Source organism: Orcinus orca, chromosome 14, assembly GCF_937001465.1.
Source record: "Orcinus orca chromosome 14, mOrcOrc1.1, whole genome shotgun sequence".
Taxonomy (NCBI): Eukaryota; Metazoa; Chordata; class Mammalia; order Artiodactyla; family Delphinidae; genus Orcinus; species Orcinus orca.
Genome location: NC_064572.1, coordinates 60427409 through 60451438, shown reverse-complemented (window position 1 = coordinate 60451438; position 24030 = coordinate 60427409). Strand labels below are relative to the sequence as shown.

The following is a 24030-nucleotide window of genomic DNA, read 5'->3' as shown; positions in this document are numbered from 1 at the left end:
GTTGCAGAGCTGGCTGGGCAGGTCTCAGCTCCTGGATAAAATGACTTGGCTCTTTATAAGACACTCTTAGTCTCTTTAGTTACTCGTCTTCGATTATTCTTCCCATATTCTGTATGTGACAGACCTGGAAGTGCTTTTAAGAAAACCTTACAGAGAACTTTCTCACCACACAGGGAATACGGTTGCAGGAACAAGTGAAGTTATTGCTGTCTGTCAGAGTCTCCAGCAGGTGGCAGAAAAATGCCAGCAAGACCCCGAGAGCTGCTGGTATTTCCACCAGACAGCTATACCTTGCCTGCTTGCCTTGGCTGTGCAGGCTTCCATGCCAGGTAACTTCCTCCACCTCACCCGTCCCTCCTCCCGAATCAGCCTTCCACTAGTGTTGAACAGCACTGCCACCCTCGGGGTATCACTGGTATTGCATTTTGTACCAGCAGAGGCTTCTTTTGAATCCTGTGTCCACATGAGATTTCACTTCAAGCAGAGGGTGCCAAGCTGACCTTCGGCAGGAACCAAAATCTACTAGTGTTAGCAACACTCAAAAGGATGCACACTTTTTCCCCCTTAGTTGCTGTGTAATTAGATTAGTTAGAGTTAGGCTCTGGAGTCAAGCAGACCTGGTTGGGTTTCGTGGTCAACTCTATCACTTGCCAACTTAGATGAAGATAGCCTTTCTAAGCTTCTGTTTCCTCACTTTATGGGGTTGATAGAGAGTAATATCTATATCACAGGGTAGTTGGTAAGGATTAAATAAGTTAATGTGCAGTGCTTGTCAACAGTAATGTATGTATGTGTGGTAGCTGCTGTATAAAAGGACCCATGAAGATAAATCCATGTTACCTTTAAGTTTTTGAAAAGACTAACATTTCTGATGTTAAGAATGTTCACATTAGCTAGCCTTATTTTCCACTGTTGCCCAGTCAAAAGGACTGCACAAAGTTCTCGGGAGCTCCCTATGGCCTGCATTACACACTCCTACTTCTGGTGCCTTGCTGCTTCTCAGGGCTACAGCACTACTAGAGGACAGTTTAAAAACTGCTCCTCTTGTAACTAGAGTCAAGGCCCAGAGTCATGATGATGACAGGACCTAATCGTCTGAGCCACAGTCATGGCCTGTGATTGTGTGTGTTTTGATTTTGCAGAGAAGGAGCACTCAGTTCTGAAGAAAGTGCTGTTGCAGGATGAGGTCTTGGCCGCCATGGTGTCTGTCATTGGCACTGCCACCACCCACTTGAGCCCTGAGTGAGTATAATCATGGATGTGACTTGATCCCAGGGAGGACAGAATTCTTGGGAAGAAGCAGCAAATAACTTCCTTGTGAGCTGTCCTTTTACCCAGATTGAAACATGGAGGCAGCTTTTGTTAAGTCTTGCTGGCAAAGTAAGAAGGGGCCTTTTAGCATCATGGACTGGGGGCCAGAGACTAATGGTTCTTAGCTGCAAATGTGCATGAGAGTCACCTGTGGAGCACTTCTGAAATACACATTGAGTTCTCTCGCTAGATCGTAAGGTCCAGGAGAACAGGGATTTGATCTGTCTTGTTCACTGCTGTAGCACCAAGGCCTAGAACAGGAATGGTTCCTGGCATATAATATGTGCTGAATTAGTATTTGTTGAAGGTGTGAATGATCATGCTCTGGCCCACGGACTCAGTGACTACCAGGAACCCCAGGGCTGCTGTAGAGCCCGGCTCCTCGGTGACACCTAGTGCTCTCCCCCCAGCTTGGCTGCCCAGAGTGTCGCCCACATTGTGCCCCTCTTCTTGGATGGCAACATCACCTTCCTGCCTGAAAACAACTTCCCTGGCAGATTCCAACCATTCCAGGTAAGGGTCTGATGGATCAGATTGGTGAGAATCTTAGGACTTCTGTCCTTCAGATTTTTAGGGCTAACCTGGGATGGGTATCCTCAGGGCAGACAAGCCTCTTGCTAGCAGGACAGGCTTGTTAAGGCTCTTCTTCCTCTGTAGGATGGCTCCTCAGGGCAGAGGCGGCTGGTTGCACTGCTTATGGCCTTTGTCTGCTCCCTGCCTCGAAATGTAAGTGACCACAACATTTGGGGAGTACCCTAGTTTAACCCTGACCAGGGGAGGTGGATCCTGGGTGACTTCTGGGCTGAAATCTGTCACAAGCTAAGCTGATTTTCTGCTTTTCCCACTGGAGAATTTATTTCCCATCCACCCTGGCCCCTGCTGCCACTCTCTCCTGGGTGTCTCTTAGAGTTCAAGTGTTCTCTGGGTCCCTGACATGGCCAGGTTTTCTATAGGTGGAAATCCCTCAGCTGAACCAACTCATGCGGGAACTTTTAGAGCTGAGCTGCTGCCACAGCTGCCCCTTCTCCTCCACTGCTGCTGCCAAGTGCTTTGCAGGACTTCTGAACAAGCATCCTGCAGGTACTGGAGTGAGGCTGTGGGTTGGGAGCCTCCCTGAATCAACTTCTGATGAAATCTTGACGTTTAGTTCTCATTCTCTTTTTAAAGGAAGTTAGCTAATATATCAGTAATAGGGCTTTCCAAGGGACAGCCCGTGGGACAAGAGTCAAGACCAGAGTTGGGCAAAGCTTTATAGGACATAAGATAAGGGCTTCAAGCAGAGTGCTCTATCTAGTTCTGTCATCCTATTCCCTACAAAGAGCTATTAGGGATAAATCTTTCTTTTTTTTTTTTTTTTTGCGGTACGGGGACCTCTCACTATTGTGGCCTCTCCCGTTGCGGAGCACAGGCTCCGGACACACAGGCTCAGCGGCCATGGATCACAGGCCCAGCCGCTCCGCGGCATGTGGGATCCTCCCGGACCGGGGCACGAACCCGTGTCCCCTGCATCGGCAGGCGGACTCTCAACCACTGCGCCACCAGGGAAGCCCTTAGGGGTAATTCTTTATTAGAAGTAGACAACTCTTTTTCGAATGCCAGCACCCCTACATTATGGAAATACCAGGCTCTTGTGCTGGTGTCCTAGAGCTGAGTGGGCCAAATCCACAACCAAAACAATATTGGTTTTTTTCTAATGGCTTCTACATTTAAATGATTTACACCTTTGTTGGTAAAACGGACATGTGTAGCATCTGCATCAGCATTTCCTCCCTCCTTTTTAGGGCAACAGCTGGATGAATTCCTACAGCTGGCTGTGGACAAAGTGGAGGCTGGGCTGAGCTCTGGGCCCTATCGTAGTCAGGCCTTCACACTGCTTCTCTGGGTAAGGAGTCGGAGTGGATTCCAGTTAGAGCAGTTGGTCTGGTTAAAAAGAATTTCTCCATTTAACCCTGAAGCGCATGCATGCTTCTCAGGGTTTGAGTGTCATGCCCTGACTGTTCTCTTTCTCTCTGATAACAGGTCACAAAGGCCCTAGTGCTCAGATATCATCCTCTCAGCTCCTGCCTTACAGACCGGGTAAGTCCTTGCTGAAGACAGCAGAACCTAGGACCTAAACAGGAACTTCCCTGTCGATCCTCTTCTTCCCAAAAATGACTACTGTCCTCCTCTTGGGTATTTAAGATTCTTCCCCGCTGATGTACCTCAAAGGCTCTCCTTTCTCCAGCTCATGGGCCTCCTGAGTGATCCAGAACTAGGCCCAGCAGCAGCTGATGGCTTCTCTCTGCTCATGTCTGACTGCACTGATGTGCTGACTCGTGCTGGCCATGCTGAAGTGCGGATCATGTTTCGCCAGCGGTTCTTCACAGATAACGTGCCTGCTTTGGTCCGGGGTTTCCATGCTGCTCCTCGAGGTGAGGAGAGTCTAAAGGAAAGTCCTCAAATATACAGACCTCTCCATTGGTCAGGCCACAGTCTCTAAAATAATTTAGGACCTGAGTGCTTCTTTAGAGCTGTAGTGTGACCTGTACCTGAAGCGCTGAACATCTAGATTCTTGACCAAGATCTTGATTCAAGATCTTGAACATCTTGATTCTTTTCCTTTGATTGGCATATCTTGGCTATTCTGAGCTTGAGGGGCTTTTTAAAAAAAAAAAAAAAAAAACTTTTTGTAGGCTAATGTCCCAGCTTCACCAGAGATTAGAATTGAATTCTTAAGCTCTGTGTCTGAGCCCAGTTTTTCCCCTAAGCTTTTCCATTTTTTACAGATGTGAAGCCAAATTACCTGAAGGGTCTGTCTCATGTACTTAACAGGCTGCCAAAGCCTGTGCTCTTGCCGGAGCTGCCCACGGTAAGCCTTGCGGTCACAGCCTCTAAGCAGGGACCAAACCATTGTCCCCCAGCTGGGGCTAGAAAGGGGAGGAAAGGCAGGCTCATCAAAAGATGTGGTCATCCCACCTTTCCTGTGGCCCCTTAGCTGCTTTCCTTGCTGCTGGAGGCCCTGTCCTGCCCAGACTCTGTGGTACAGCTCTCCACCCTCAGCTGCCTTCAGCCTCTTCTACTGGAAGCACCCCAAGTAATGAGTCTTCACGTTGACACCCTCGTCACCAAGTTCCTAAACCTCAGCTCCAGCCCTTCCATGGTGCGTTGAACCTGAACAACTCTTTGGCCTGTACATCTCCCATTCGTGGGTCTCCCCTCACCTCCTTATGGTTGTGTTCCAGGCTGTCCGGATCGCTGCACTGCAGTGTATGCACGCTGTTACTCACCTGCCCACCCCCGTGGTGAGTACCGCAGATGTCCCTCTCTGGCTTGGAAGCTTCTTAGAAGAGCCAGAGGTACCTTTCTGCCTTAGTCAAGAGGGACTGGCTACCCTGCTGTGTGACTGAGATATGCACTGTAGGGTACAGATAGGCAAGGATCTCCTGACTACCCTAAAATATAATGGGCAGCCTGCCACATAGCATTCTCTGGAATCACTAAAGAAGAATAGAAAGAGTATTAGTTGTAGAGTCAGAGCAGCTTTTTTGGTTGTCTTGGTTGAACAAGGCTAAGATTAGCTCCTCTAACTCCACAGCTGCTGCCGTACAAACTGCAGGTGATCCGGGCCTTAGCCAAACCCCTGGATGACAAGAAGAGACTGGTGCGTAAGGAAGCAGTGTCAGCCAGGGGAGAATGGTGAGTTTTTAGGTCATGGGGAGAGATGGGACTGAAATGAGCCTCACCACTAATGCTGTCAACATTCTTTTTGCCTACAGGTTTCTGCTGGGGAGCCCTGGCAGCTGAGCCCTCCATCCTGGCCTACACTGTTCTGACAGACAATCTAACCTGAAATTACTAACTATCAAGCCATCTTGCCCAAAGCAGGGAGATGACTGGCTTCTGATTGCCTTTCCCACAGACGCCGCACAAATGCTGGGCCTCTGTCGCATGGCTGTACAAGAAACAGGAATCCTGACTTCTAATGGATTTGTGAATAACTGAGTGTGAAGCTACTTGTGTTTGAAGAATGATCTTGGTCTTGGGGCTCTTCCATTTATATGTCAGAAAAAGTGAGATATGCTGCTGAGGGTGAATACAGATGAGCGTGGCCCCGAGGACCAGGGATGGTGGCGTGTGTGTACCTGCTGGAGAATAAAGATTCTTTTGGTAATGGGGCCGTCAGTTATTTCCCTCTCTCCACTTATGCCTCAGCAGTACATAACCGGAAACAACACTGCATAAGCTAGAGAAACACTAGTGATAGGAACTGGCCAGGAATTCTTCAGGACATCCAGCCCCTCCAAGTGGGGCAGAGGTGGCAAGACCGTAACACCCACTCACTAGGCCTTGACCCTGACTTTCCCCTTCCCCGCCCCACAAGAGAAAGGCAAAGAGTGAAAAGCTACATATCTTTAAAAAATCAAATACCTTTATTTTTGCTCCCTTCAGCACATGAGAAGTGGCAGTGACCTCAGCAGTAGGCCTGGTATCTTTGCCCTGTTGAGAAGCCAGGATCTCAGCTCTACCATTCAGGTGTTTTCTCAGACGGCAAGTGGAAGAGGTGGTAGCCAACCCCAGTGCTGTAAGCTGGAGGAGGTCGGGGTCAGTACCTGGCAAGGTTGCTAGCTGCCTGATCTCCAGTCTGGGGCTGGAACTTCTGTTTGCCTGAGTAAAGGGACATCAGTCCTAGGATTTTTCCACATCATGCCTTGCTTCCGCCATGGCCGGGAGACTGGTCCTTGAGCTGTCCCTGCATGGTACCGTAAGGCAGGCCCACTGGCTCTTTTTGCTCAAGGATTCCAAGAAGCTATCCTTGGAGGCCCTTGAGGCAATGTCGGAAGCAGGGTGGTGCTCAAGTTGTGGCTGACACACTCCAGCTCACACTGCCATCACAGAGGCTGAGTGAGCGGTCACCCAGGGAGGGGGATCCCAGCTCATTCCGTTCCCATGGGGCAGGTGACTGGAAGGTAACAACACCCGAGTCAGCCAATGCCTATAAGAGAAGACAGAAATACTTGTGAGATCTAAGATTTCCTAGTCTTCCTTCCTGAGCCTCATTCCTCAGCAAAGATATATCAAGGTAGTCTGAAGCTACCCTGGCATTCATCGCAAAAGTAATAAAAGTTCCAGTTTTGTCCAATAAATGTGCCCTCTGGTGACTAGAAGGCCTTTAGAGGTTTTGAGCTAAACTTCTAAGGGGCCACTGTAAGCACAGTGACAGACAGGAGTAATAGGACGGGAAAAGGAAGAGGGCAGGTACTTCCAGTCACCTACTTTTTACTGCCTCAGTAGTTGCAATTTGAAGAATGATATACCTTTGTCTCTTGGGCTGAGGGAACTAGCTTCATTTATTGTCTTAGGACCTCTGTCACAAATAGATGACTTCAATCCCACAAATTATGTGCTTGAAATCCAGACACTGCCATACAAATGAGAGGACTGGTGGCCAGCATACCCTAACTAGAGGTCCCTTCTCGAGAACAGCTTTCTAAGGATTCTGTCGTAGTCACCTGCTACCGTACCAATATGGGGGCCACTAGCCACACATGCCTATTTAAATTTGTGAAGATGAAATTAAATTTAAAATTCAATTCACTGATATACTAGCCACATTGTAAGCACTCAAAAGCCGTATGTGACTAATGGCTAATGTTTTAGACAGCAGAGGTATAGAATATTTTTCTCATTCCAGAAAGTTCAATGAACAGTGCTGGTCTAAATATTTTACTTTACCTTCCTGTGTCCACACCCAGGAATACCTTCCAGTTGTCCAAGCAGCCATAGTTGTAATGATTCCTAAAAACCTAGAGCAAAGAAAAACATGTTTCTATGAATCCTTTTCCTTAAACCAATTTTGAGCCTAAATTGGCCAGGCAAGTTCTGGATTTCATGATGCCTGCCTTAGTTGGCCCTGACCACGGCCTCTGTTTATAGGATGGCAGGTTCAGTTACCTACCCATCCCTCCACCCCAATCCCGGCCCTACTCACTCTGCCCTTGGCCTGCAGTCGGCGTCGCTCCTTCTTGTTGATGTGCCTTTCGATACTAGTCTCACCTCGACTGATGAGAACAGCGTGCCATACAGTTAGGGCACCCAGGGCAAGTGCCACGGAACTGAGAAAAGAGGGGCAAAGACCGTGGGGTAGTGTGGAGGGAGTTAGAGGCCATGCGTAGGTCTGAAATTGAGCTGAGCAACAGTGACTGCCTAGGGGCTTATGTCTAAGTCTGCCTTAACTCCCAGCGTACATGTCCTAGACGAACTTTTACTTCACTGCATCCATGAAAAAGCATCAATGTGGGCTAAGAATAAATGATGTGGAAAGCAAGATGGGGAAATAAGTCTATTTCTATTAATGAAAATGTTATATATTTCCTAAAATACCCATGCTTGGGAGACAGAAGAGGTAGTAAAAGCACTAACAATTAGAATAAAATGGCACAACATTCAGGTTCCAGCTCTACCATTCCTAGCTGTGTATCATGGAACAAATCACCTCACCCCTCAGATCTGCAATTTTCCTCATCTATGAAATGCACCTACCCTTTAAGTAGGAGTTTAACTTCCCTTGGCACATACCAAACACTCAATGCCAAATCTTTAATGTTCCCTGCCCCGAAATGCTGAAGAAAATTAAGCCCTACTCTTTGCCAACCTAAGTGAGAATAAGAACAGCAGCAGTTTACACGGGGATGGGTTCCTGCCTGGCTGTGGGCACCGAAAAAGGTTTTTCTGAAGCTGCCCCTCAAACTGTCAAAAATGAGAGTTGAGATACCTGCACAGGAACCAGAGGTAGACAAGACTCTTGTGAGTCACTCTTTCTCGGAAGGAGAAGGTGGGTGGTGGGGTCTGGTGATAAGTCTAGAAAAAGAAAACAGCAAAGTCTGGATCATTTGCTCCATTGGTCTCTCTCTACCAGAGCCCAACACCTGCAGGCAGGGAAGTGATCCAAGCCCATGATGAGAAAATAGGGGGTTAAGCCACAGAGGAGTCAGGGCAGCAGCCAGATGGGTGGACCAAGCTGGCGGCATCATCATGGACAAACACGGGGCAGAGCAGGTCTGGACAGGATGGTAAAGCACAGGAGGGACCAACCCTGGGCCTTTAGCTCTGACAACACAAATGGGGCTCCAGGGGAAGCCACTCCACTCCCCAGCTAGAACTGTGTGGCTGTAATCCCCAAGAGGGGACGAGACCCATACCCAGAATGGAATAACTGGAGGGGGAGAACTGTGAGCCCCACTAAGGACCGAAAGGGCAGCAGAGACACAATCACAAGCCCAAGATCTGCTCAGAATAAGGAGTCCTAAAAGGCCAGGGGAGAAGGGACGATCCTGCTGCGGACGCAGACAGACCAGGAACAAAGGATGGTCAGACTGGCCCAGCCCGACCTCTGTCCCCTGGAACCCCATTACACAGACTAACATAGACTCCTTGCTGCTCAGGCCATCACCAAGGCAGAGCCCTTGCTCAGCCCAAAGAAGGTGATAATGGAATAGAGTCAAAAACTGTCACGTACCAGGGACTCCCAGCTTGCCCCTAGGCCACTTAGTCTGCCCACGGCCGACAGTGCCCAGAAACACCCCGATCCAGTCTCGACTGGCCCCTTACCCCAGCCTCTACAACTCGACTAACAGGTGGGCCCCAGTTGCCTCAGCAACTCTATACCCCTGGCCTGAGCAGCAGGAGGCAGTGGGGTGGGGACAGCCCACCTGGTTGGCAACCGCCTGTAGTTTGTTCTTGTCGAGCTGTTTCATTTTCTAAGGGGATGGAAAACAGTGCTGGTTATACTCCCAGACCTCTAGGATGGGGGGTGCTACCAGCCCCACTCCTTAGGGACGGATTCCACACCCCAAAGTGCTCTCTATTGAGCTGCCCTGCTCCTAACTACAGGCTCACCTCGATGGCAGCATAAGCCTCCCGGAAAAGGTCCCAACTTCCGTAGCTGCAGTAGACACAGCCCAGAGTCATGAAAAAGCAGAAAGAGAAGAAGTACCGATGGTTATAGTGGCCTACACAGTTGTTTAGCCAGGCTGGTGGGGGCAGGATTAAGGACAAGACCAAACACACAACTTCAGGGGGTGTCCAGGTTTCTCTGGTTCATCCTTGGTTCCTGACAACATCATCCAAGCCCAAGGCTTCCTGTCACCAAAGGCAGGAAAATATGGGACTTCCCTGAAGTTGAGGTGAAAGTGTTAAAGCTTTTCAAAGCCCTCACAAGTCCCATCAGGAGATCATGAAAACTGAAATCCTTCAGTAAAATGAGTCTGCCAATACTTCAACCTAACGGGTTAACCAGACATCTGTGTGGGACAGCAGCAAGGGACCAATGGTTCTATCTGGACACCTACTGGACAACCCACTGAACCAAACATCTCTTTCCATCCAATAGATGTTAGCACGACAGTCTACAAAAGAAAGAGCTGTTAGGGATGGGTGCCTTGCTCCAAGAAGATCCATCCCAGAATGCATGTAAGCCTCCTGCTTTTCCCAGGAGATGTCAGCCCCAAAATCTGCTCTTCTACAAACTTCTCATAAGCCCAGTGTTCTCTGCAGGGTGATGCTAGAAGCCTTGGGTTTGTGGCCCTTAAACCTCTGCAGTGCTCTGGAGCTAAAGAAGGAGGCCTCAGGCAGAAGAGATAATAAAAGGATACGGCAGTGATGATCCATCTTCAGCACACACCTGTGAGGGAGGGACACAGGCTCTGTTACGGTGGCCAAGGATCTTGAGATGTCAGTGCCAATCCTTTCCTATAAGGACCAGCATCCTGCTGAGGTGGAAAGGGCACAGACTTTGAGGAGAGCCAGGCCTTGCTTCAAACCCTGCTTCACTGGCTACATGACACTGGACAAGCTAACTCCGGGTCTCTTGCCTACCCTGGCCCATCTCTCTGAATCTCACTTTCCACAAGTGGTGAAAATGCGGAACTTGCAGGACGATCCTGAGGACCAGGTGTCCTGATATAGAGGGCACACTGCCTGGCACATGAGGGGTGCCTCATAAATGTCCTGTCAAATTCCAGGTCTAGGTTCTGCCCTAGAACTACAGCAAAAGGGCCACAGCTGGGGTTCCCAGAGACCCACCTATTGCAGATGCTGCAGTGGTGTGTTCGGGCTGGCTTGGGGTTAATGCACTTCTTACAGATGGAGACTGTTGTGATATCATTCCTGCCCTGTGCAGAGGGAGAAAAGCACCATGACAACTGTGGCAGCACCGGTTTCGTACCTCCAAAATACCAAGGCACTCTCCCTCCGCACTCCTGGAACTGGCTCCAATAGCCTGCAGTTCTCTCCCTCCCCCATGCCCCTGAGCGGGTACCCACCGGGGGTGGGTATCCAGGTGGAGTGGTGATAGCCTGGTAGTAATGGAAGACGATGAGAATCAGATTCCAGTGACTATAGAAGAAATGCCAGCAGAGTCGTGGCACTGAGTAGGTTTGAAGGATGAGGGGCAGGATACACAGGTAGGCAATGGCCACGATAGAGCTGGTCAGCACGATCACCAGCACCACGAACACCTGCCGACACCAGGGAGGTCAAGAAGACGCAGTGAGAGAGCTTGCCAACACCCAGGGTAGACTCGGGAGTTTCCCCAGGGTAGGAGGCCAGTGTGAGTCCAAACCCAGTGTAGGTCCATCAGACACATGTCCCTCTGCTACCCCCAAACATCCCTGTTCCTGTCCCCAGGCATCACTCACCACCCCACACCAGCGGATCACGTTGTCCACCAGCCAGTAGATAGGCTCAAAGGCAGCATCCACAGCGGTGTCACTGCCTGCAAAGGAGTTGTGGAGCAGGGAGCGCAGGCAGACCTTGCCATAGCGCCAGCGCTGAACCAGGCCGCGGAGCAGAGGTGGGCAGCGGCGCCTGTAGCCCAGGAGCAGAAGCAGGCGCAGGCAGAGGCGGGCAGGGCCCAGCAGCAGGCTCCGCTGGCCCCGCATGGCTCCTAGGAGAGCACACAACTGTGAGGGGCCAGCCTGGGTCCTGTCCCTCCCTGCCCCACCAGTGGGGCGCTTAGAGGCAAAGACCTAAGACCCAGGCCCGCTGGGCCAGTCAGTAGGTGTGGGAAGTAGGGAGGTGACTCCAAGCCAAAGCAGGATCTCTGGAGTTGTCTGTGTAGACAGACCACTGGGTGGAGCCCGACCAACGTGCACAAAGCCATCCACGTGCCTCTGAGGGCCTGGCCACAGTAGCAGAGGTGTCCCGGCATCTCCTGCCTGCCCTGGCCCATTGGCCTACCTCCTAACAATTGTCTTCACCAGGAACAGCCAGTGGGGGAGTGAGTTCACAGCATGTGGATCCTGCACCTAGATCTTCCCTGATGCTACCTGAGTCTTGGCAAAAGATACTCATCCTTCCTGCTGACGTTACAGGCCTGGTGGCATGAGAGTCCCTGTCTCCTGTCAGGACAGCTCAGCTACCTCTTGCATGATGTAAGATGCTTTGTCTCCAATTCTAGTCCCAGCCCCACCGCAAGCTTACTGAAGCCAAGACAATTTCTGGTGTTCAGAGCAGAACACCACCACAGGCAGGAGACACTGGCAGTGGGAGGAGGGCTGGTGGCTCCTGAAGACCACAGGGCCTGCCCTCTGAGTGATGAGTCTCCCCCGCCCTGTTCTAGTTGGACACTCGAGAGCTTTCTCTGTGGCTGCTGCCATTGGCCCCAAGCTTCCCAACCAACCTTCCCAGCTCTTTAGCCCTGTGCATGGCTCCTCTGCAAGTGCCTTCACCTCCTCCATGTGGTTTTTACCTTATCTAATAGCCACAGGAGGTCAGCTGCCCAGGCAATGCCCAGAACAGAAGACACAGATTCCTTCATGACAGTCTCATCAATTCTGCAGATTAAGGGCTTTACCAGAAAGGAAATTATCTGATTTTCTCCTATGGCTACTTTGTCCTCAGCAACTCCACTGACTTATTTAACAGGCAGCTCAAAACCCAGCAGAAACTGGAGGAGGCTGCTCCACTGTAGGGGTGGTTTCATTTCAGTAACTGGAGCAAGGTACTCTCCTTGCACCCTGGCTCATCCCCACAAGAGGCCTTTCAAAGAAAACTTAATTATCTCCTTCCACAAGCCCTCTAAAGACTTAAGGCAAAAAGAAATCCAGCAGACAAGGCCAGCAAAGAGAAGACAGACAGTTCAGTAGGGACCTACTCTCCGTACCAGGATAAAGTAAGTGGCCATTCCCATCACCTCCGAGGGTGTAAGAGAATTAAGGGGCCATGTAGAAAAAAGAAAAAGGAAAAGCTCAAACTTCTTCCTACCTCCTTTGAGTTGGACTCCTATTGTGTCCAATCATGATTTGGCTTAAAGCATGAATTTTCGAAGAGTATACAGCTAAAATCTAACATAAGAGTGGGACAAAACATTTTACCCCATAGCAAATCCAGGTGACTTAGGTCATCCGCATATTGTTCATTCCCTTTCTATGGCTAATGGAGAGTTTCCTATTTACTAAAATACTTTTTATAACAATAGCTTTCAAATAAGATGCATTCCTCATCTGTAATAAACATGAATTATATGCCATCTCTCCTGTCTACAAAAAAAAAATCTCCCTTCTCTGATTCTCCACTTTTCAGCTTGTTCTCAACCACTTCCAGAATAACTGAGCTCTACAGGAAATGACTGCCTCAAGCACTAGACTTACCAACTCTCACCTGCCCCATAACTCGACTACTTAGGGTTCAATTCTGCCCTTAAGTAGTTCTGTGACCTTGGGCAAATCACCAAACCCTGCTGGCACTCAATTTTCTTGTGTTCCCACTCAGTGAGAGGGTAGGATTAAATACTAAGGTCCCTTCCTGCTCTACCCCTTTATGATTCTATATATACACTTGGTAAGATGTTTAAACGAAATGCTTATAAAGTGCTTAGCGCAATACCTGGATCATGGAAGTGCTCAATAAATACTTGTTGAATGAATGAACTGGAGGGATGCTGAAGTGGAAAGGCTGGTCAGATGTCTATCTGTCCTACAAATAACAGCAAGGACACTCCTGCCAACATGATAACGCTAAGTAAGTGTCTACTGAGAAATGAAAACCATTGTTAGAATCATAGCACTCAAGAGCTAGAAGTCATTTTTAAAAACTAGTCCAACCAGAAATCAACCCAAACATGTAAGCCAAAAGCTTGTAGGTGCAGAGCTAAAGATCAGATTTGTGTAAAAGAAACCTGAAGCCAAGTCCGCCACACCCCTTATTTAGTGGGGTTTGGGGGATATGGGAATGCCAGGGAAGAGATATGTAGTCCATGGGGCCACAACTGAACATTTCCTCTCAGGAAATTGAGGTAAAGCAGAGCTCAAAAAATTGTGTGTGGTAGGGGCGAGGGGTGGTGATGGAAGTGAATAGGGCAGGAAATAGAGCACGCACAGTTTCGCTATCACCCCCAGCACAAGCTCTGAGCACTCTGATCCCTCAGTAGTAGCCACTTAGTGACATCTGCCACCAGATCAGAGGGGACGGCAGGCCACAGCATCCCCCTCTTCTCAAGGGTCTAAGTCACCATCTCTTTCCCAAGGGGAAACCGTATATGAGGGACATAGGGGTGGGAGTGGGAGTACACACACAGATTCCAAAGCCACCAGAAGGCAGAGGAAACTGAGAAGAAGGTCGACAAATCTCATTTGGACAAAGGCTGTTCTCAGGATGTTTACAGTCTCAAGCAGCAGATGTCAATCATCAGTAAGAGCAGCATTTTATTCATGTGCAGACTTCCCTTCCAGACTAACATGCTCCACTTGACAGGATCCGACAGCAAGATCGGAAAGCTGCAGTTACAGAAACCGGGGAAAGGTTTTATTTCTCAAAAAGGCTGGCGTGGCCAAAGTATGATGGGCAGGAAGTAAAATAACTTGGGTACCGGTTTGGTCTCTAGAGACACTGTACAAGTCAAATCCTATCTCTGGGGCTGAGTTTCCAAATCTGTGAAATGGGCGAGCTGGGTGGGCTGACCTTCCAATTCCGCGCCTTAAGGCTGCCCGGAGGGTGAGCTCCGCCCGGTTCGAGGGCAAGGCCGTGCTGAGCAGGAACTCACAAGGCCCCAGAACAGGGCCCGACCCTAGAAAAAGGGAAAGGACCGGGCAGCAAAAGCCGCGGCTTCGCTCTTACCTGCCACCGGCCGACTCCCCAGTCAGCCAAATCGAACCCTGCAGCCTCCGCCGCCGCTCACTGCCACCCCCTCCAGCTCGGCGCCCCGGCCCGGCCTGGCTCAATCCAACCAACCATGGCCCACAGCCCACAGCTTCACCCTCCAGCCCCGTACCCGCCGCCCGCCCATCCTTATCCGCAAGCGCAAGCGCATGCGGGCCGGAGCTCCGCCCCCGGTCTCGTCCCGGGGTAACCTGGGAAATGGAGTTTACATCTCAAGGAGGCGCTCCCGGTGGTCACGTGATAAAGCTCACCAATTGTCACGCTTCTTACTGCGGAACTGCACCTGGATGTTGGCCAATGAGAGGTCGGCTTCATTTTCCTCCGGACTTGGGACAGGGGCAGTCATGGCGCCACCCGTGAGGTACTGCATCCCCGGTAAGTCAGCGGTGCCCAGAGCGAATCCTGGGCAGGGACGGAGGCAGGAAGGCCCGACGACCAACAGCTTCTGCGGACCCGTGGCTGATGCAGCGTTTTTTCCGCAGGCGAACGTCTGTGTAACTTGGAAGAGGGCAGCCCCGGCAGCGGCACCTACACCCGGCATGGCTACATCTTTTCGTCGCTTGCTGGCTGCCTGATAAAGAGCAGCGAGAACGGCGCGGTAAAGGGGGCGGCTTCCCCTCTTCTCCGTCTCTGCCTTTTTCTTAGGCTGCCTTTGATTTCGCAGTTCTTAGGCAGGGGACCTGCGGGCGCGTCTTCAGTGCCTCGTTCAGTAAAAGAAGTTGGTCTCTTAAGTTTGAACAGCTGTGGTCCCCGCTGCCGGGCACTTAGCCATCACAGAACAGTTTTGTTGGTCCGGCTTGGTTGTGTTGCTGACACTCGGGGAAGCAAGTTGGGGGAAGAGTGGAGGCGAGCTCAGCCCTGCAGTGAGCTGAATCCTGTCCGAATGTCGCCTACCTCTCCGACTTTATCTCGCTCCGCTACCCGCGCCTCACCCTCTGCTATCTAGTACTACTGGCTTCTTTCAGTGTCGCCAGTGCGCCACAGAGCCTTTGTACACACGCCGACTGGAACACGCTCCTCTCTTCCTTAGCCTATTCAATTCCTACCTACCCTTCAGATAGCCTCACTAGTATCACTTTCTCAAAGAAGCTGTCCTAGCCACTAGTCGAAAAAAGTTTTGTTTTTGTCTGTTTTGTTGAGCACTCACAAAGAGCTGTATTCTTCCCTTTCTAAGCACTTAGCTCAGCATGTAATTAAACACTCAGTTATATCAATAAGTTCCCCATTAGACCCTTCTCCCGTAGACTCCATAACCGCCGCGCCTAGCACAAGATAAATGCTCAGTAGATGTTTGTTGAATGCATGAGTAATATTATTCTCCCTGGTTCCAGAGGCTGATCCACGATTAGCTCAGGATCAGATAAGCAGTTCTTGAAGGAGCAGCTTAAAGGAGCGTAGTAGAAAGAGGATTCAGAGTTAGAACACTTCAGTATTGACTAAACCTTGATTCTGCTTTAGATAAGAAACTTAAACCCTCTGGTTTTAGGTTCTTCCTCATCTATAAAATGAGAGACTTTTTATTCGATCAATTTGGGAATTTCCTTAGGATTTGAAAGTTTGTTCATTTCATAGCTATACATATAGCTATCTATGGAGCATTTTCATGTGCCAGGCACAGTGCTGACCTCTAGGGATGTTGTAATGAGCCAAATACACATGGTCTCTTATCGGGGGCACAAACACAAACTGTAAGCAAATATATGCTCAAATGAATGTATGCTTACAAATGTGATTCCTGCTCTGAAAGCATATTACGGGGTACCATGAGAACATGTAATAGGCAAACCCACCCTAGTCAGAAGTGACATTTAACCTGAATCTTTAACCTGAATATTTATATTTATCCTGAATAAAGGATAAATAAGAGTTGAGTGGGTGAGCATAAAGAACAGGTTGAATAGAGATCCTGAGATGGGAAGAAATTTAGTGAATTCATGAAACTGAAAAAAGGCCAGGAGAGCTGAGGCATAGTGAACAAGGTGCTATTATGTATGCTATTATATAACATTTATTTGGAAATTCTAGCCTGTCCAATAAAATGACAAACAGAAAGAAAGGTATAACTTTGGAGGAAAGAGTCACATTATCTGTGATTACAGGCAATATAGTTGTATGCCAAAAAGCTCTAAGAAAATCACCAGAAAACTTAGAACTCATCTGAAATGGTTAGATTATGTCTTCTAGCAGCTTTCTTCCTGTGGCCCCTTGGCCATCCTATAGCCTAAAATGTCTAAGGCTTTCTGCTCTGGACTGCAAATGAATCTGTAGTCCACCTGCACTTGTGACCTCAACTGTGGCCCATGGCATTCCTATATTATTCTCAAGCCACAGACACTTTTACCCAAGACTTAGCAAGGATATTCATGTTTTATTGTTCTCTCTGTAGCTTCCTGTCATATCTGTGATGAGAGAAACAGAGTCCCAATTACTGCCAGATGTGGGAGCTATTGTAACCTGTAAGGTAAGTTGGTCCTAACCTCCCTGCTTAGGATACTGTCCAATGCTGAAATAATGATCATTGTAGAGCTGCACTGTTCAATATGGTAACCAGTAGCCACATATGGCCATTTAAATTTAAATAAATTAAAATTAAACAAAATTTAAAATTTATTTTCTCACTTCCACTAGGTACATTTCAAGTGCTCAGTAGCCACAGGTGGTTGGTGGCTGCCATATTGGTCAACACAGAATATTTCTATCATCACAGAAAGTTTTACTGGACTATGCTGGTCTAGAGATTTCTAGGATAATGATCAATGAGGTCAAGTTCAAGCTTGCATAGTTCTTTCACAGAGCTGATTCCCTGAGTTTGTAATTTTTTACTTTTGTCTGGGAGACGGGCACCAAAGGGTGATAAGGAAGCCCTTTTTTTTTTTTTTTTTTTTTTTTTAGTATTTATTTATTTGGTTGTGCCGGGTCTTAGTTGCAGCAGGTGGGCTCCTTAGTTGCAGCATGTGGACTCCTTAGTTGCAGCTCGAGGACTCCTTTAGTTGTGGCTTAGCTCCTTAGTTGTGGCAGGCAGGCTCCTTAGTTGTGGCTCACAGGCTCCTTAGTTGCAGCATGCGGGCTTCTTAGTTGTGGCATGCAAACTCTTAGTTGCAGCATGCATGTGGCATCTAGTTCCCCAACCAGGGATTGAACCCGGGCCCCCTGCACTGGGAGCACGGAGTCTCAACCACTGCGCCACCAGGGAAGTCCCAGAAGGCCCATTTTTGAACAACTCTTTCTGCAGAGAAAAAAAGATTTGATAGTCTTTGAGGGAAAGTACACATTAATGCGGTACTGGTCAGTAACTATAATATAGCAGTACTCCCTGCCCATCCCCACTCTCTGCCAGTTAAATTAACTTGCAGCTCTTAGTTTTTCTCTATAAATTTCTCCAGCAGAAAATCTATGTGGGGATTCCCTGGCGATCCAGTGGTTAGGACTCCGAGCTTTCACTGCTGAGGGCGTGGGTTCAATCGCTGGTCAGGTAGCTAAGATCCCGCAAGCTGCGAAGCATGCCAAATTTAAAAAAAAACAGAACAGGAGAGAGAATGTATGTGTTATTTTGAAAATAACTGGAGAGGCAGTGATCTAAATATTATGCAGCAGCTGAAATGGAGACTTAAATTCTGTTCACACTACAGGGCTCATAGTAAGATCTGTTAAAGGTCTAGCTAGATTTGCTATATACTATAAATACCCTTGTGTATTTATGTTAGACTTGTATATTTTTCAAAACCTATTCCATCTTATTTGATTTCCACAGTAACTCTATTAAGTGGCCAGAGTGGCTCTTATTCCACTTTACAAATATGACTTATACAGGGATAAGTAGGAGTTAACTTGTCTTAACTTCTATACTTAGTAGGGTTGCTTGGACCAAAATCCTAGTTTATTCCCGCCTCCTTCAGCTGACAACGACTAATACTCACTCTAGTGCTGCTCTTTTCTCTATTGCACAGGTCTCTAGCATCAATTCACGCTTTGCCAAAGTACACATCCTATATGTGGGGTCCACACCGCTTAAGAACTCTTTTCGAGGAACTATCCGGTAAGAAGTATTTTTGTCTTCATATTTGCCTCAGCACCTGGAATGAGGTTAGGATAGAATGGGAGCCTGGAATTTTTAGGAACAATTACATTCTCTATTCCTGCCCATTTCTCTCTTCCTTTGTGCTTTGATTCTCCCCAGGTAGTAGCCAAAGAAAACGTTAAAACATGTGAGTTAGGACAAAAGGAAAATATTAATGAGATAGGGCTTTAAATAAAACAAAAAGGGTTGAGCTAAGCTGGAGATTAGCATTGTAGGGATGATTCATATCAAACAAAGTAGAAAGCATTTTAGGAAGTACCTTTCTTTCTTGAATTTAATATCAATTAAACCCAAGGACTGTAAAACAATAAAAAGGGTAGTGGGTGAAATGGTAAATTTTTTCCTATGGATTCTTGAGAAGGGACAAACAATTCTCATGAGCTAGATAATTTAACATCTGAGGCTCTTTCCACCGTCAGGATTCTGTGTTGTTCTGTGGTGCTTCTGTTCAAGCTCTCCTAAGGCAGTGAAGTTCCTTATCCTTCCCAGCTAAATCTGATCCACTTTTCTCTAGTGGGAGGTATTGATACTGCTGCTCTGTGTGATCCAAGAATGGGAAATGTGGTTTTCTCCTCCAGGAGAAGACTAGGGATACATCTTCACCCTGCTCCTCTGGGTGGCCGCTGGGTCCCCATTAGGACTTGTTCTCTCTGCTGTTGTAGCTCTTTGTCTGCCAGGAGTCTGCAGGATAATTCTTTCTCACAGATAATTAACCTTTCTGTTAATTCTTTTTTCTTTATAGCAAGGAAGACGTCCGAGCTACTGAAAAAGACAAGGTTTGTTGGTTGGTTCTTTTTTTTTTTCATGGCTTTAGGAATCTCAATCCTTTTAAATTATTCCAGTGAATTTGAAAGGTCTATGGAAATGTGGAGTCCAAGGAATTTTAAGGTGTTCCCTTCTGGAAGGTGTGGAATTCACTTCACTGTCCCTTTCCTCTTCATATCATTTTTGTTCACTTTGTTGACCAGAGAGGGGCTAGTTTACTCTTTGCCTTTGAAGCCACGTATTTATTCACTGCTGTTTCCTCAGACTTACTCTGGAGCCTTTCAGAGCAACTATAGTACTTTTGTCCAAGTCAGATTCCTGATTAGGTTACTGAGTTCAAAATCTTTCATTTATGTGATGATGCCACAGAAACAATAAAAGTTGTTGATTGACTTGAGTAGTGATGACTTCCACCCTCTGAGATTAGAAGTTGACTGGTTCTGCCAGGGGTGTTAATAGTTTCATGTAGACCTGATTCGGAGCTTTCACTTAACACTCCTGTTCTTTCTTTACAGGTTGAAATTTATAAGAGTTTCCGCCCAGGGGACATTGTCTTGGCCAAAGTGGTATCCTTTATTCCCCTCAGACTTGTGGTCCTTTGTCAAAAGAAGAAATGGAAGTAGAGAAACCACTCAAGTGGCTATGGGAGGGATGGCTTATAACTCTGTTTTCCTTTACCAGTGTGATGTGACTAGATCTCCCTAGGTGATGCGCAGTCCAACTACCTCCTAACCACTGCTGAAAATGAGCTGGGAGTGGTGGTGGCCCACAGTGAATCGGGTGAGTTTGTCCATGCTTCCACATGCTTACCTTTACCTGGGAGCTAGGGTTTGGGATTAGTCCATTGTTTTCCCTCATTTCCCTTGTTTTTTAATTATCTAAAAAGCAATACTAGTGTAGATACTTACTACTGAGATTAGAATGATTCTCCTTATATAATCTAAGGAAAAGAGGCACTCACTCCATAAATCAGTGGAATAAACAAGGTTTTTTTCTGTATGAGGTGAGGTTCACTAGGCAGCTTGGTGACACTTCAGTTCATACCCAGCTGAAAAGAGAAGGGTCTCAAGCAAATATTTGGGGTCCCATCTCCAACTCCACCTTTTCCCTTCCAGGTGTCCAGATGGTTCCCATCAGCTGGTGTGAGATGCAGTGCCCTAAGACCCACACTAAAGAATTCCGGAAAGTGGCCCGAGTACAGCCTGAATTCTTACAGACCTAAGAAGCCACACTTTACCCCATGCACAGGAGTAAGCTCTTTCCAAGAGTACATGTGTGAACGTGACATCAGGGTGCTGTTGTCTTCATTCAGGCACCTGGGGCTGGCCAGCAGCCACCTCTAGAAAAATCTTACTCTATAGGCAAAACATTTTTCCTGTGAATCGTTCAGTGGATTTCATCCTCTTGAGTGATAAATTTCTCTTTTGGAGGCACCAGCAAACCAACTGTATGATGGTGGAAATAGCCTGTTCTTTCTGACAGTCTTATAAATATGTATTTTTTGCTGTGAAAAAGAAAACATTTTTACGAAAAGAATTTTATGGTTTCTGTTACATTGAGTAGGGAAAAGAATCTAAACAGTGTCATGACATTTAGAGCAGGGTCTTGCCTGGTGGCACCGATTAACAGACATGTGTTACGTGCTTTCTTGCTCTAGACAACGCCTAATTGCCAATCTTTTTTGTATATTCTGTTGTACATACTTTTGCTTATTGAGTACTTGCTATGTGTCAGGCACTAGGTTAAGTACTTTATATACATTTCCTCATTTAGAGAGATTATGGTTTAGTGAAAATTATGGGACACATGTGGTGATTCAGGTAGCATGTTAGTAATTCTGAAAGTAATTTGGTAAACAAAGTATTACTGATACAGTAGATACTCCAGGAAATGTTAAATCTGAATTGAAAAGAGGTACAGAACACTATCATGTGAAGTGGCCAGGAAAGGATTTGTAACATGAAGTGAGAGGAATTAAAGAACTAAGATAAGTGAGGTGAAGATATTCAGAGCAGAGAGAGAAGCCCAAGCAAAGTGCAGAATCAGGAATGTACACACAAGCTTGAGGACAAGCAAAGGATGAGGGTTAAGCATGGGGAGGTTGCAGAGAGAATGAAAGGAGAGATGAATTATGTCACTTCTTGAGATGTTATTAGGGAGCCCATGTCTTCTCTGTGAAGTGAGAATGGTTGGGGTAAGGTTTGGAGTCATCCCACCTGGGTTTGTGTCCTCTCGTTGCCTTAAGCCGGGTTATACGTTGTTTTGTTTATTTTATTTTATTTTATTTTTTTTTCCGGTACGCGGGCCTCTCACTGTTGTGGTCTCTCCCATTGCGGAGCACAGGCTCCGGACGCGCAGGCTCGGCGGCCATGGCTCACGGGCCCAGCTGCTCCGCGGCATGTGGGATCTTCCCAGACCGGGGCACGAACCCGTGTCCCCTGAATCGTCAGGCGGACTCTCAACCACTGCGCCACCAGGGAAGCCCGTTTTGTTTTTTTTGATTGAAATTTTTATTGACATAATTGTAAGTAATTGCAGTTTTAAGAAATAATACAGAGATCCCTTATGCACTTTTTCCAGTTTCCGCCAGTGGTAACATTTTGCAAAATAATAATATGCTGTACTATAACAATCAGGATGTTGAACTGATACTTGAGCAAATTATTTTTATTTCTTTAAGTCTGTTTCCTCATCTGGAATAGTATGACCTCATAGGATTATTATGAGGAAATGTATAAAAGTGGTTAGTACACGCCAATATTACTGTTATATATTATTGTTGTTATTATATAACTGATTGCCTTCTATCAGGTATCTACTAAATGCCAGGACTTAATGCTAGATACTTCAGTGTAGTTTGTATTGATATAATCAGTCTCCTATTGATAGATATTTTTAAACTTTTTTTCTTTTACAGACAGTGCTGCAGGGAAAATCCCTATACCATATATCTTTGTGCATGCATATGATTCTTTTGCAAAACAGATTCCTAGCAGTATAATGTTGAGTAAAAGAATATGCACATTTAAATTTTTGGTTAGATTCTCCCTTATTGCCTTGCAGAAAGATGCTACCAATTGATTTTCTCAACAGTGTTAGCCATTTTACTTACGTTATCTCTGAATTTCACAGTGACCCGGAAAAGTAGCAATTATTTCCACATGTTACAGATAAGTAAACTAAGGCTTAGAAAAATTAATAAATCTCACAGACATCAAGAGGCAGAACAGTGTTCAAACTCAGATCTGCTTTACTGTAAAGCCTGGGCCCTTCCTTCTGTACCATGGTGCCTCATTTTTCCAAGTATTGAACAGAAACCTCAGGCATGCAATTAGAGGCTCTCCAAATTGACATTGGTTAATTAATTATAAGTGCTTGTTGGACATCATTCATTCATTATATAAATATATTTGAGCAACTCCTCTGCCCACCACTGCTCCAGGAACTAGGGAGTAAAGCAGTGAACATGATACAATCCTTTCCTTGTGGAGCTTACATTCTAGTGGGGGGGGACCATTGGTGGGAGGGGAGACAAATGAAAAGTAAACAAATACGGAAATGTTATAATTTCAAACAGTAATTTTAAAAAGTGTCATAAAGAAGAACATTTGAAACAACTGGGTAATGGCCTTCTGATTTGCTGCGAACCAGGTTAGATTTTCTCACCCTTAACCATGCAATATTGTATTACATGTTTGTTAGTTGTGTGCGTGTCTCCCCTACTTACCTTAGCTTTAAGGGCAGCATGCTGTCTTCTCTATCTTCAAATCTCCAGTACCTGGTACTGTGATTAACACGTAGCAAATGCTCAATAAAAATTTTTTGAGCGTACTCATAGCTGACTGAATAGCTATGCCCAAACAGTGATTGATATGTAGTAATGGTGATATTTGTTAATCTAGAGACAGGGAGGATATACTTTCTGTGCCTTGGAAAAGTGGTTCTCAGCCTGGGTTAGGTGAACTTCAAAATTGCCTGTAAGTGGTAAAGGGGTAGCAGGGGGAGTGCAGGGGAAAAAAAGACTGCAGGTGCCCTAGCCCTGCTTACGAATCTCATGGTTGAACCTGTGGGTGTTAAGGGTTTGTTCAGCTCCACAGGTGATTCTGATGTGCTACTCTGGCCAAGAGACACTGTCTTGGAGGGATAGTAGTTGTTGGCCTCCTAGCCATAATGGTAAATGAGGATGGCTTTCTGTTATTTTCCTGCCCATAAGGCAGGAGTTCTAGCCAGGAGTCTAAGTTGCAAGGAATGGAGACTGCTGTAAACTCAAGTGATGTCAGGACATAGAGTAGTAGTAATCAAAGCTGATCCAGCCTGATTTGGGTGAAGAGCACTTGATCAAACAAAATTACCAACTTCTGGTCTAAGATTCAGTACCAGCTAAGTAAACTAACATCCCACCAGGCTACTGGAGACTTAAATTACTAAAGGTCTTCAAGTACTTAAATTTTAGAATAAGAATCTTTGATTTAGTTGCAGTAACATTCATCTGGGTTCCAGTGCTTAGTAGTGTACCTTCTGGCAAGTTTCTGTTATCGTTTTCAGCATGTTTCCTCTTCTGTAAACTGGGGATACCAGCCCTTTCAGAGGTTGTCAAGATTGGAGATTATGTAGGTAACGTACTCACCCAATGGCTAGCATAGAGGCACTTCATAAGAGCTTTATAGATGGTGTTACTTGCTCCTACTAGAAGAGAAAGGCATTATGGGCTTTCTCATGTTCCAGTGATCTTTTCAAAGGCC

At 46.8% G+C, this 24030-nt stretch overlaps 3 protein-coding genes across 13 annotated transcripts in view; 2 read left to right on the top strand and 1 right to left on the bottom strand.

The window, feature by feature from the left end:
- MMS19 (MMS19 homolog, cytosolic iron-sulfur assembly component) overlaps positions 1–5461 on the top strand; it is a 32156-nt gene extending 26695 nt beyond the window's left edge. For all 4 annotated transcript variants that reach the window (XM_012532556.3, XM_033425700.2, XM_049697448.1 and 1 more), the window contains 13 exons: positions 174–329; positions 1143–1242; positions 1722–1824; positions 1969–2037; positions 2265–2391; positions 3093–3193; positions 3331–3387; positions 3536–3722; positions 4077–4159; positions 4286–4450; positions 4533–4592; positions 4886–4986; positions 5067–5461. In XM_012532556.3, the coding sequence (XP_012388010.1) occupies positions 174–329; positions 1143–1242; positions 1722–1824; positions 1969–2037; positions 2265–2391; positions 3093–3193; positions 3331–3387; positions 3536–3722; positions 4077–4159; positions 4286–4450; positions 4533–4592; positions 4886–4986; positions 5067–5094 (1337 nt within the window). In that variant the 3' untranslated portion in view covers positions 5095–5461. The remainder of the gene's footprint in view (positions 1–173; positions 330–1142; positions 1243–1721; positions 1825–1968; positions 2038–2264; positions 2392–3092; positions 3194–3330; positions 3388–3535; positions 3723–4076; positions 4160–4285; positions 4451–4532; positions 4593–4885; positions 4987–5066) is intronic.
- Positions 5462–5705: 244 nt separating this feature from the next.
- Positions 5706–14592, bottom strand: ZDHHC16 (zinc finger DHHC-type palmitoyltransferase 16). 7 transcript variants are annotated; one of them, XM_049697455.1, is made up of 12 exons: positions 14404–14592; positions 13174–13319; positions 10986–11233; positions 10611–10805; positions 10372–10460; positions 9942–9970; positions 9187–9320; positions 9000–9047; positions 8063–8148; positions 7280–7403; positions 7024–7094; positions 6137–6283 (listed from the first exon to the last, which is right to left on the bottom strand). In XM_049697455.1, the coding sequence occupies exons 3-12, from the start codon at positions 11226–11228 to the stop codon at positions 6169–6171; spliced, it is 1134 nt and encodes a 377-aa protein (XP_049553412.1). In that variant the 5' UTR covers positions 11229–11233; positions 13174–13319; positions 14404–14592; the 3' UTR covers positions 6137–6168. The 7 variants fall into 7 exon arrangements, with proteins under 7 accessions (XP_033281592.1, XP_033281593.1, XP_033281594.1 ...); XM_049697457.1 differs by having other exon boundaries at positions 13174–13316; XM_049697456.1 differs by having other exon boundaries at positions 13174–13287.
- Positions 14593–14733: 141 nt separating this feature from the next.
- On the top strand, positions 14734–22905 carry EXOSC1 (exosome component 1). Of its 2 annotated transcripts, XM_004268404.4 has the most exons (8): positions 14734–14820; positions 14928–15043; positions 16832–16906; positions 18393–18481; positions 19266–19299; positions 19804–19854; positions 19984–20068; positions 20404–22905. In XM_004268404.4, the coding sequence occupies exons 1-8, from the start codon at positions 14790–14792 to the stop codon at positions 20508–20510; spliced, it is 588 nt and encodes a 195-aa protein (XP_004268452.1). In that variant the 5' UTR covers positions 14734–14789; the 3' UTR covers positions 20511–22905. The 2 variants fall into 2 exon arrangements, with proteins under 2 accessions (XP_004268452.1, XP_033281588.1); XM_033425697.2 differs by lacking the exons at positions 14734–14820; positions 14928–15043; positions 16832–16906 and having other exon boundaries at positions 18436–18481; positions 19266–19303.
- Positions 22906–24030: the final 1125 nt, after the last annotated feature.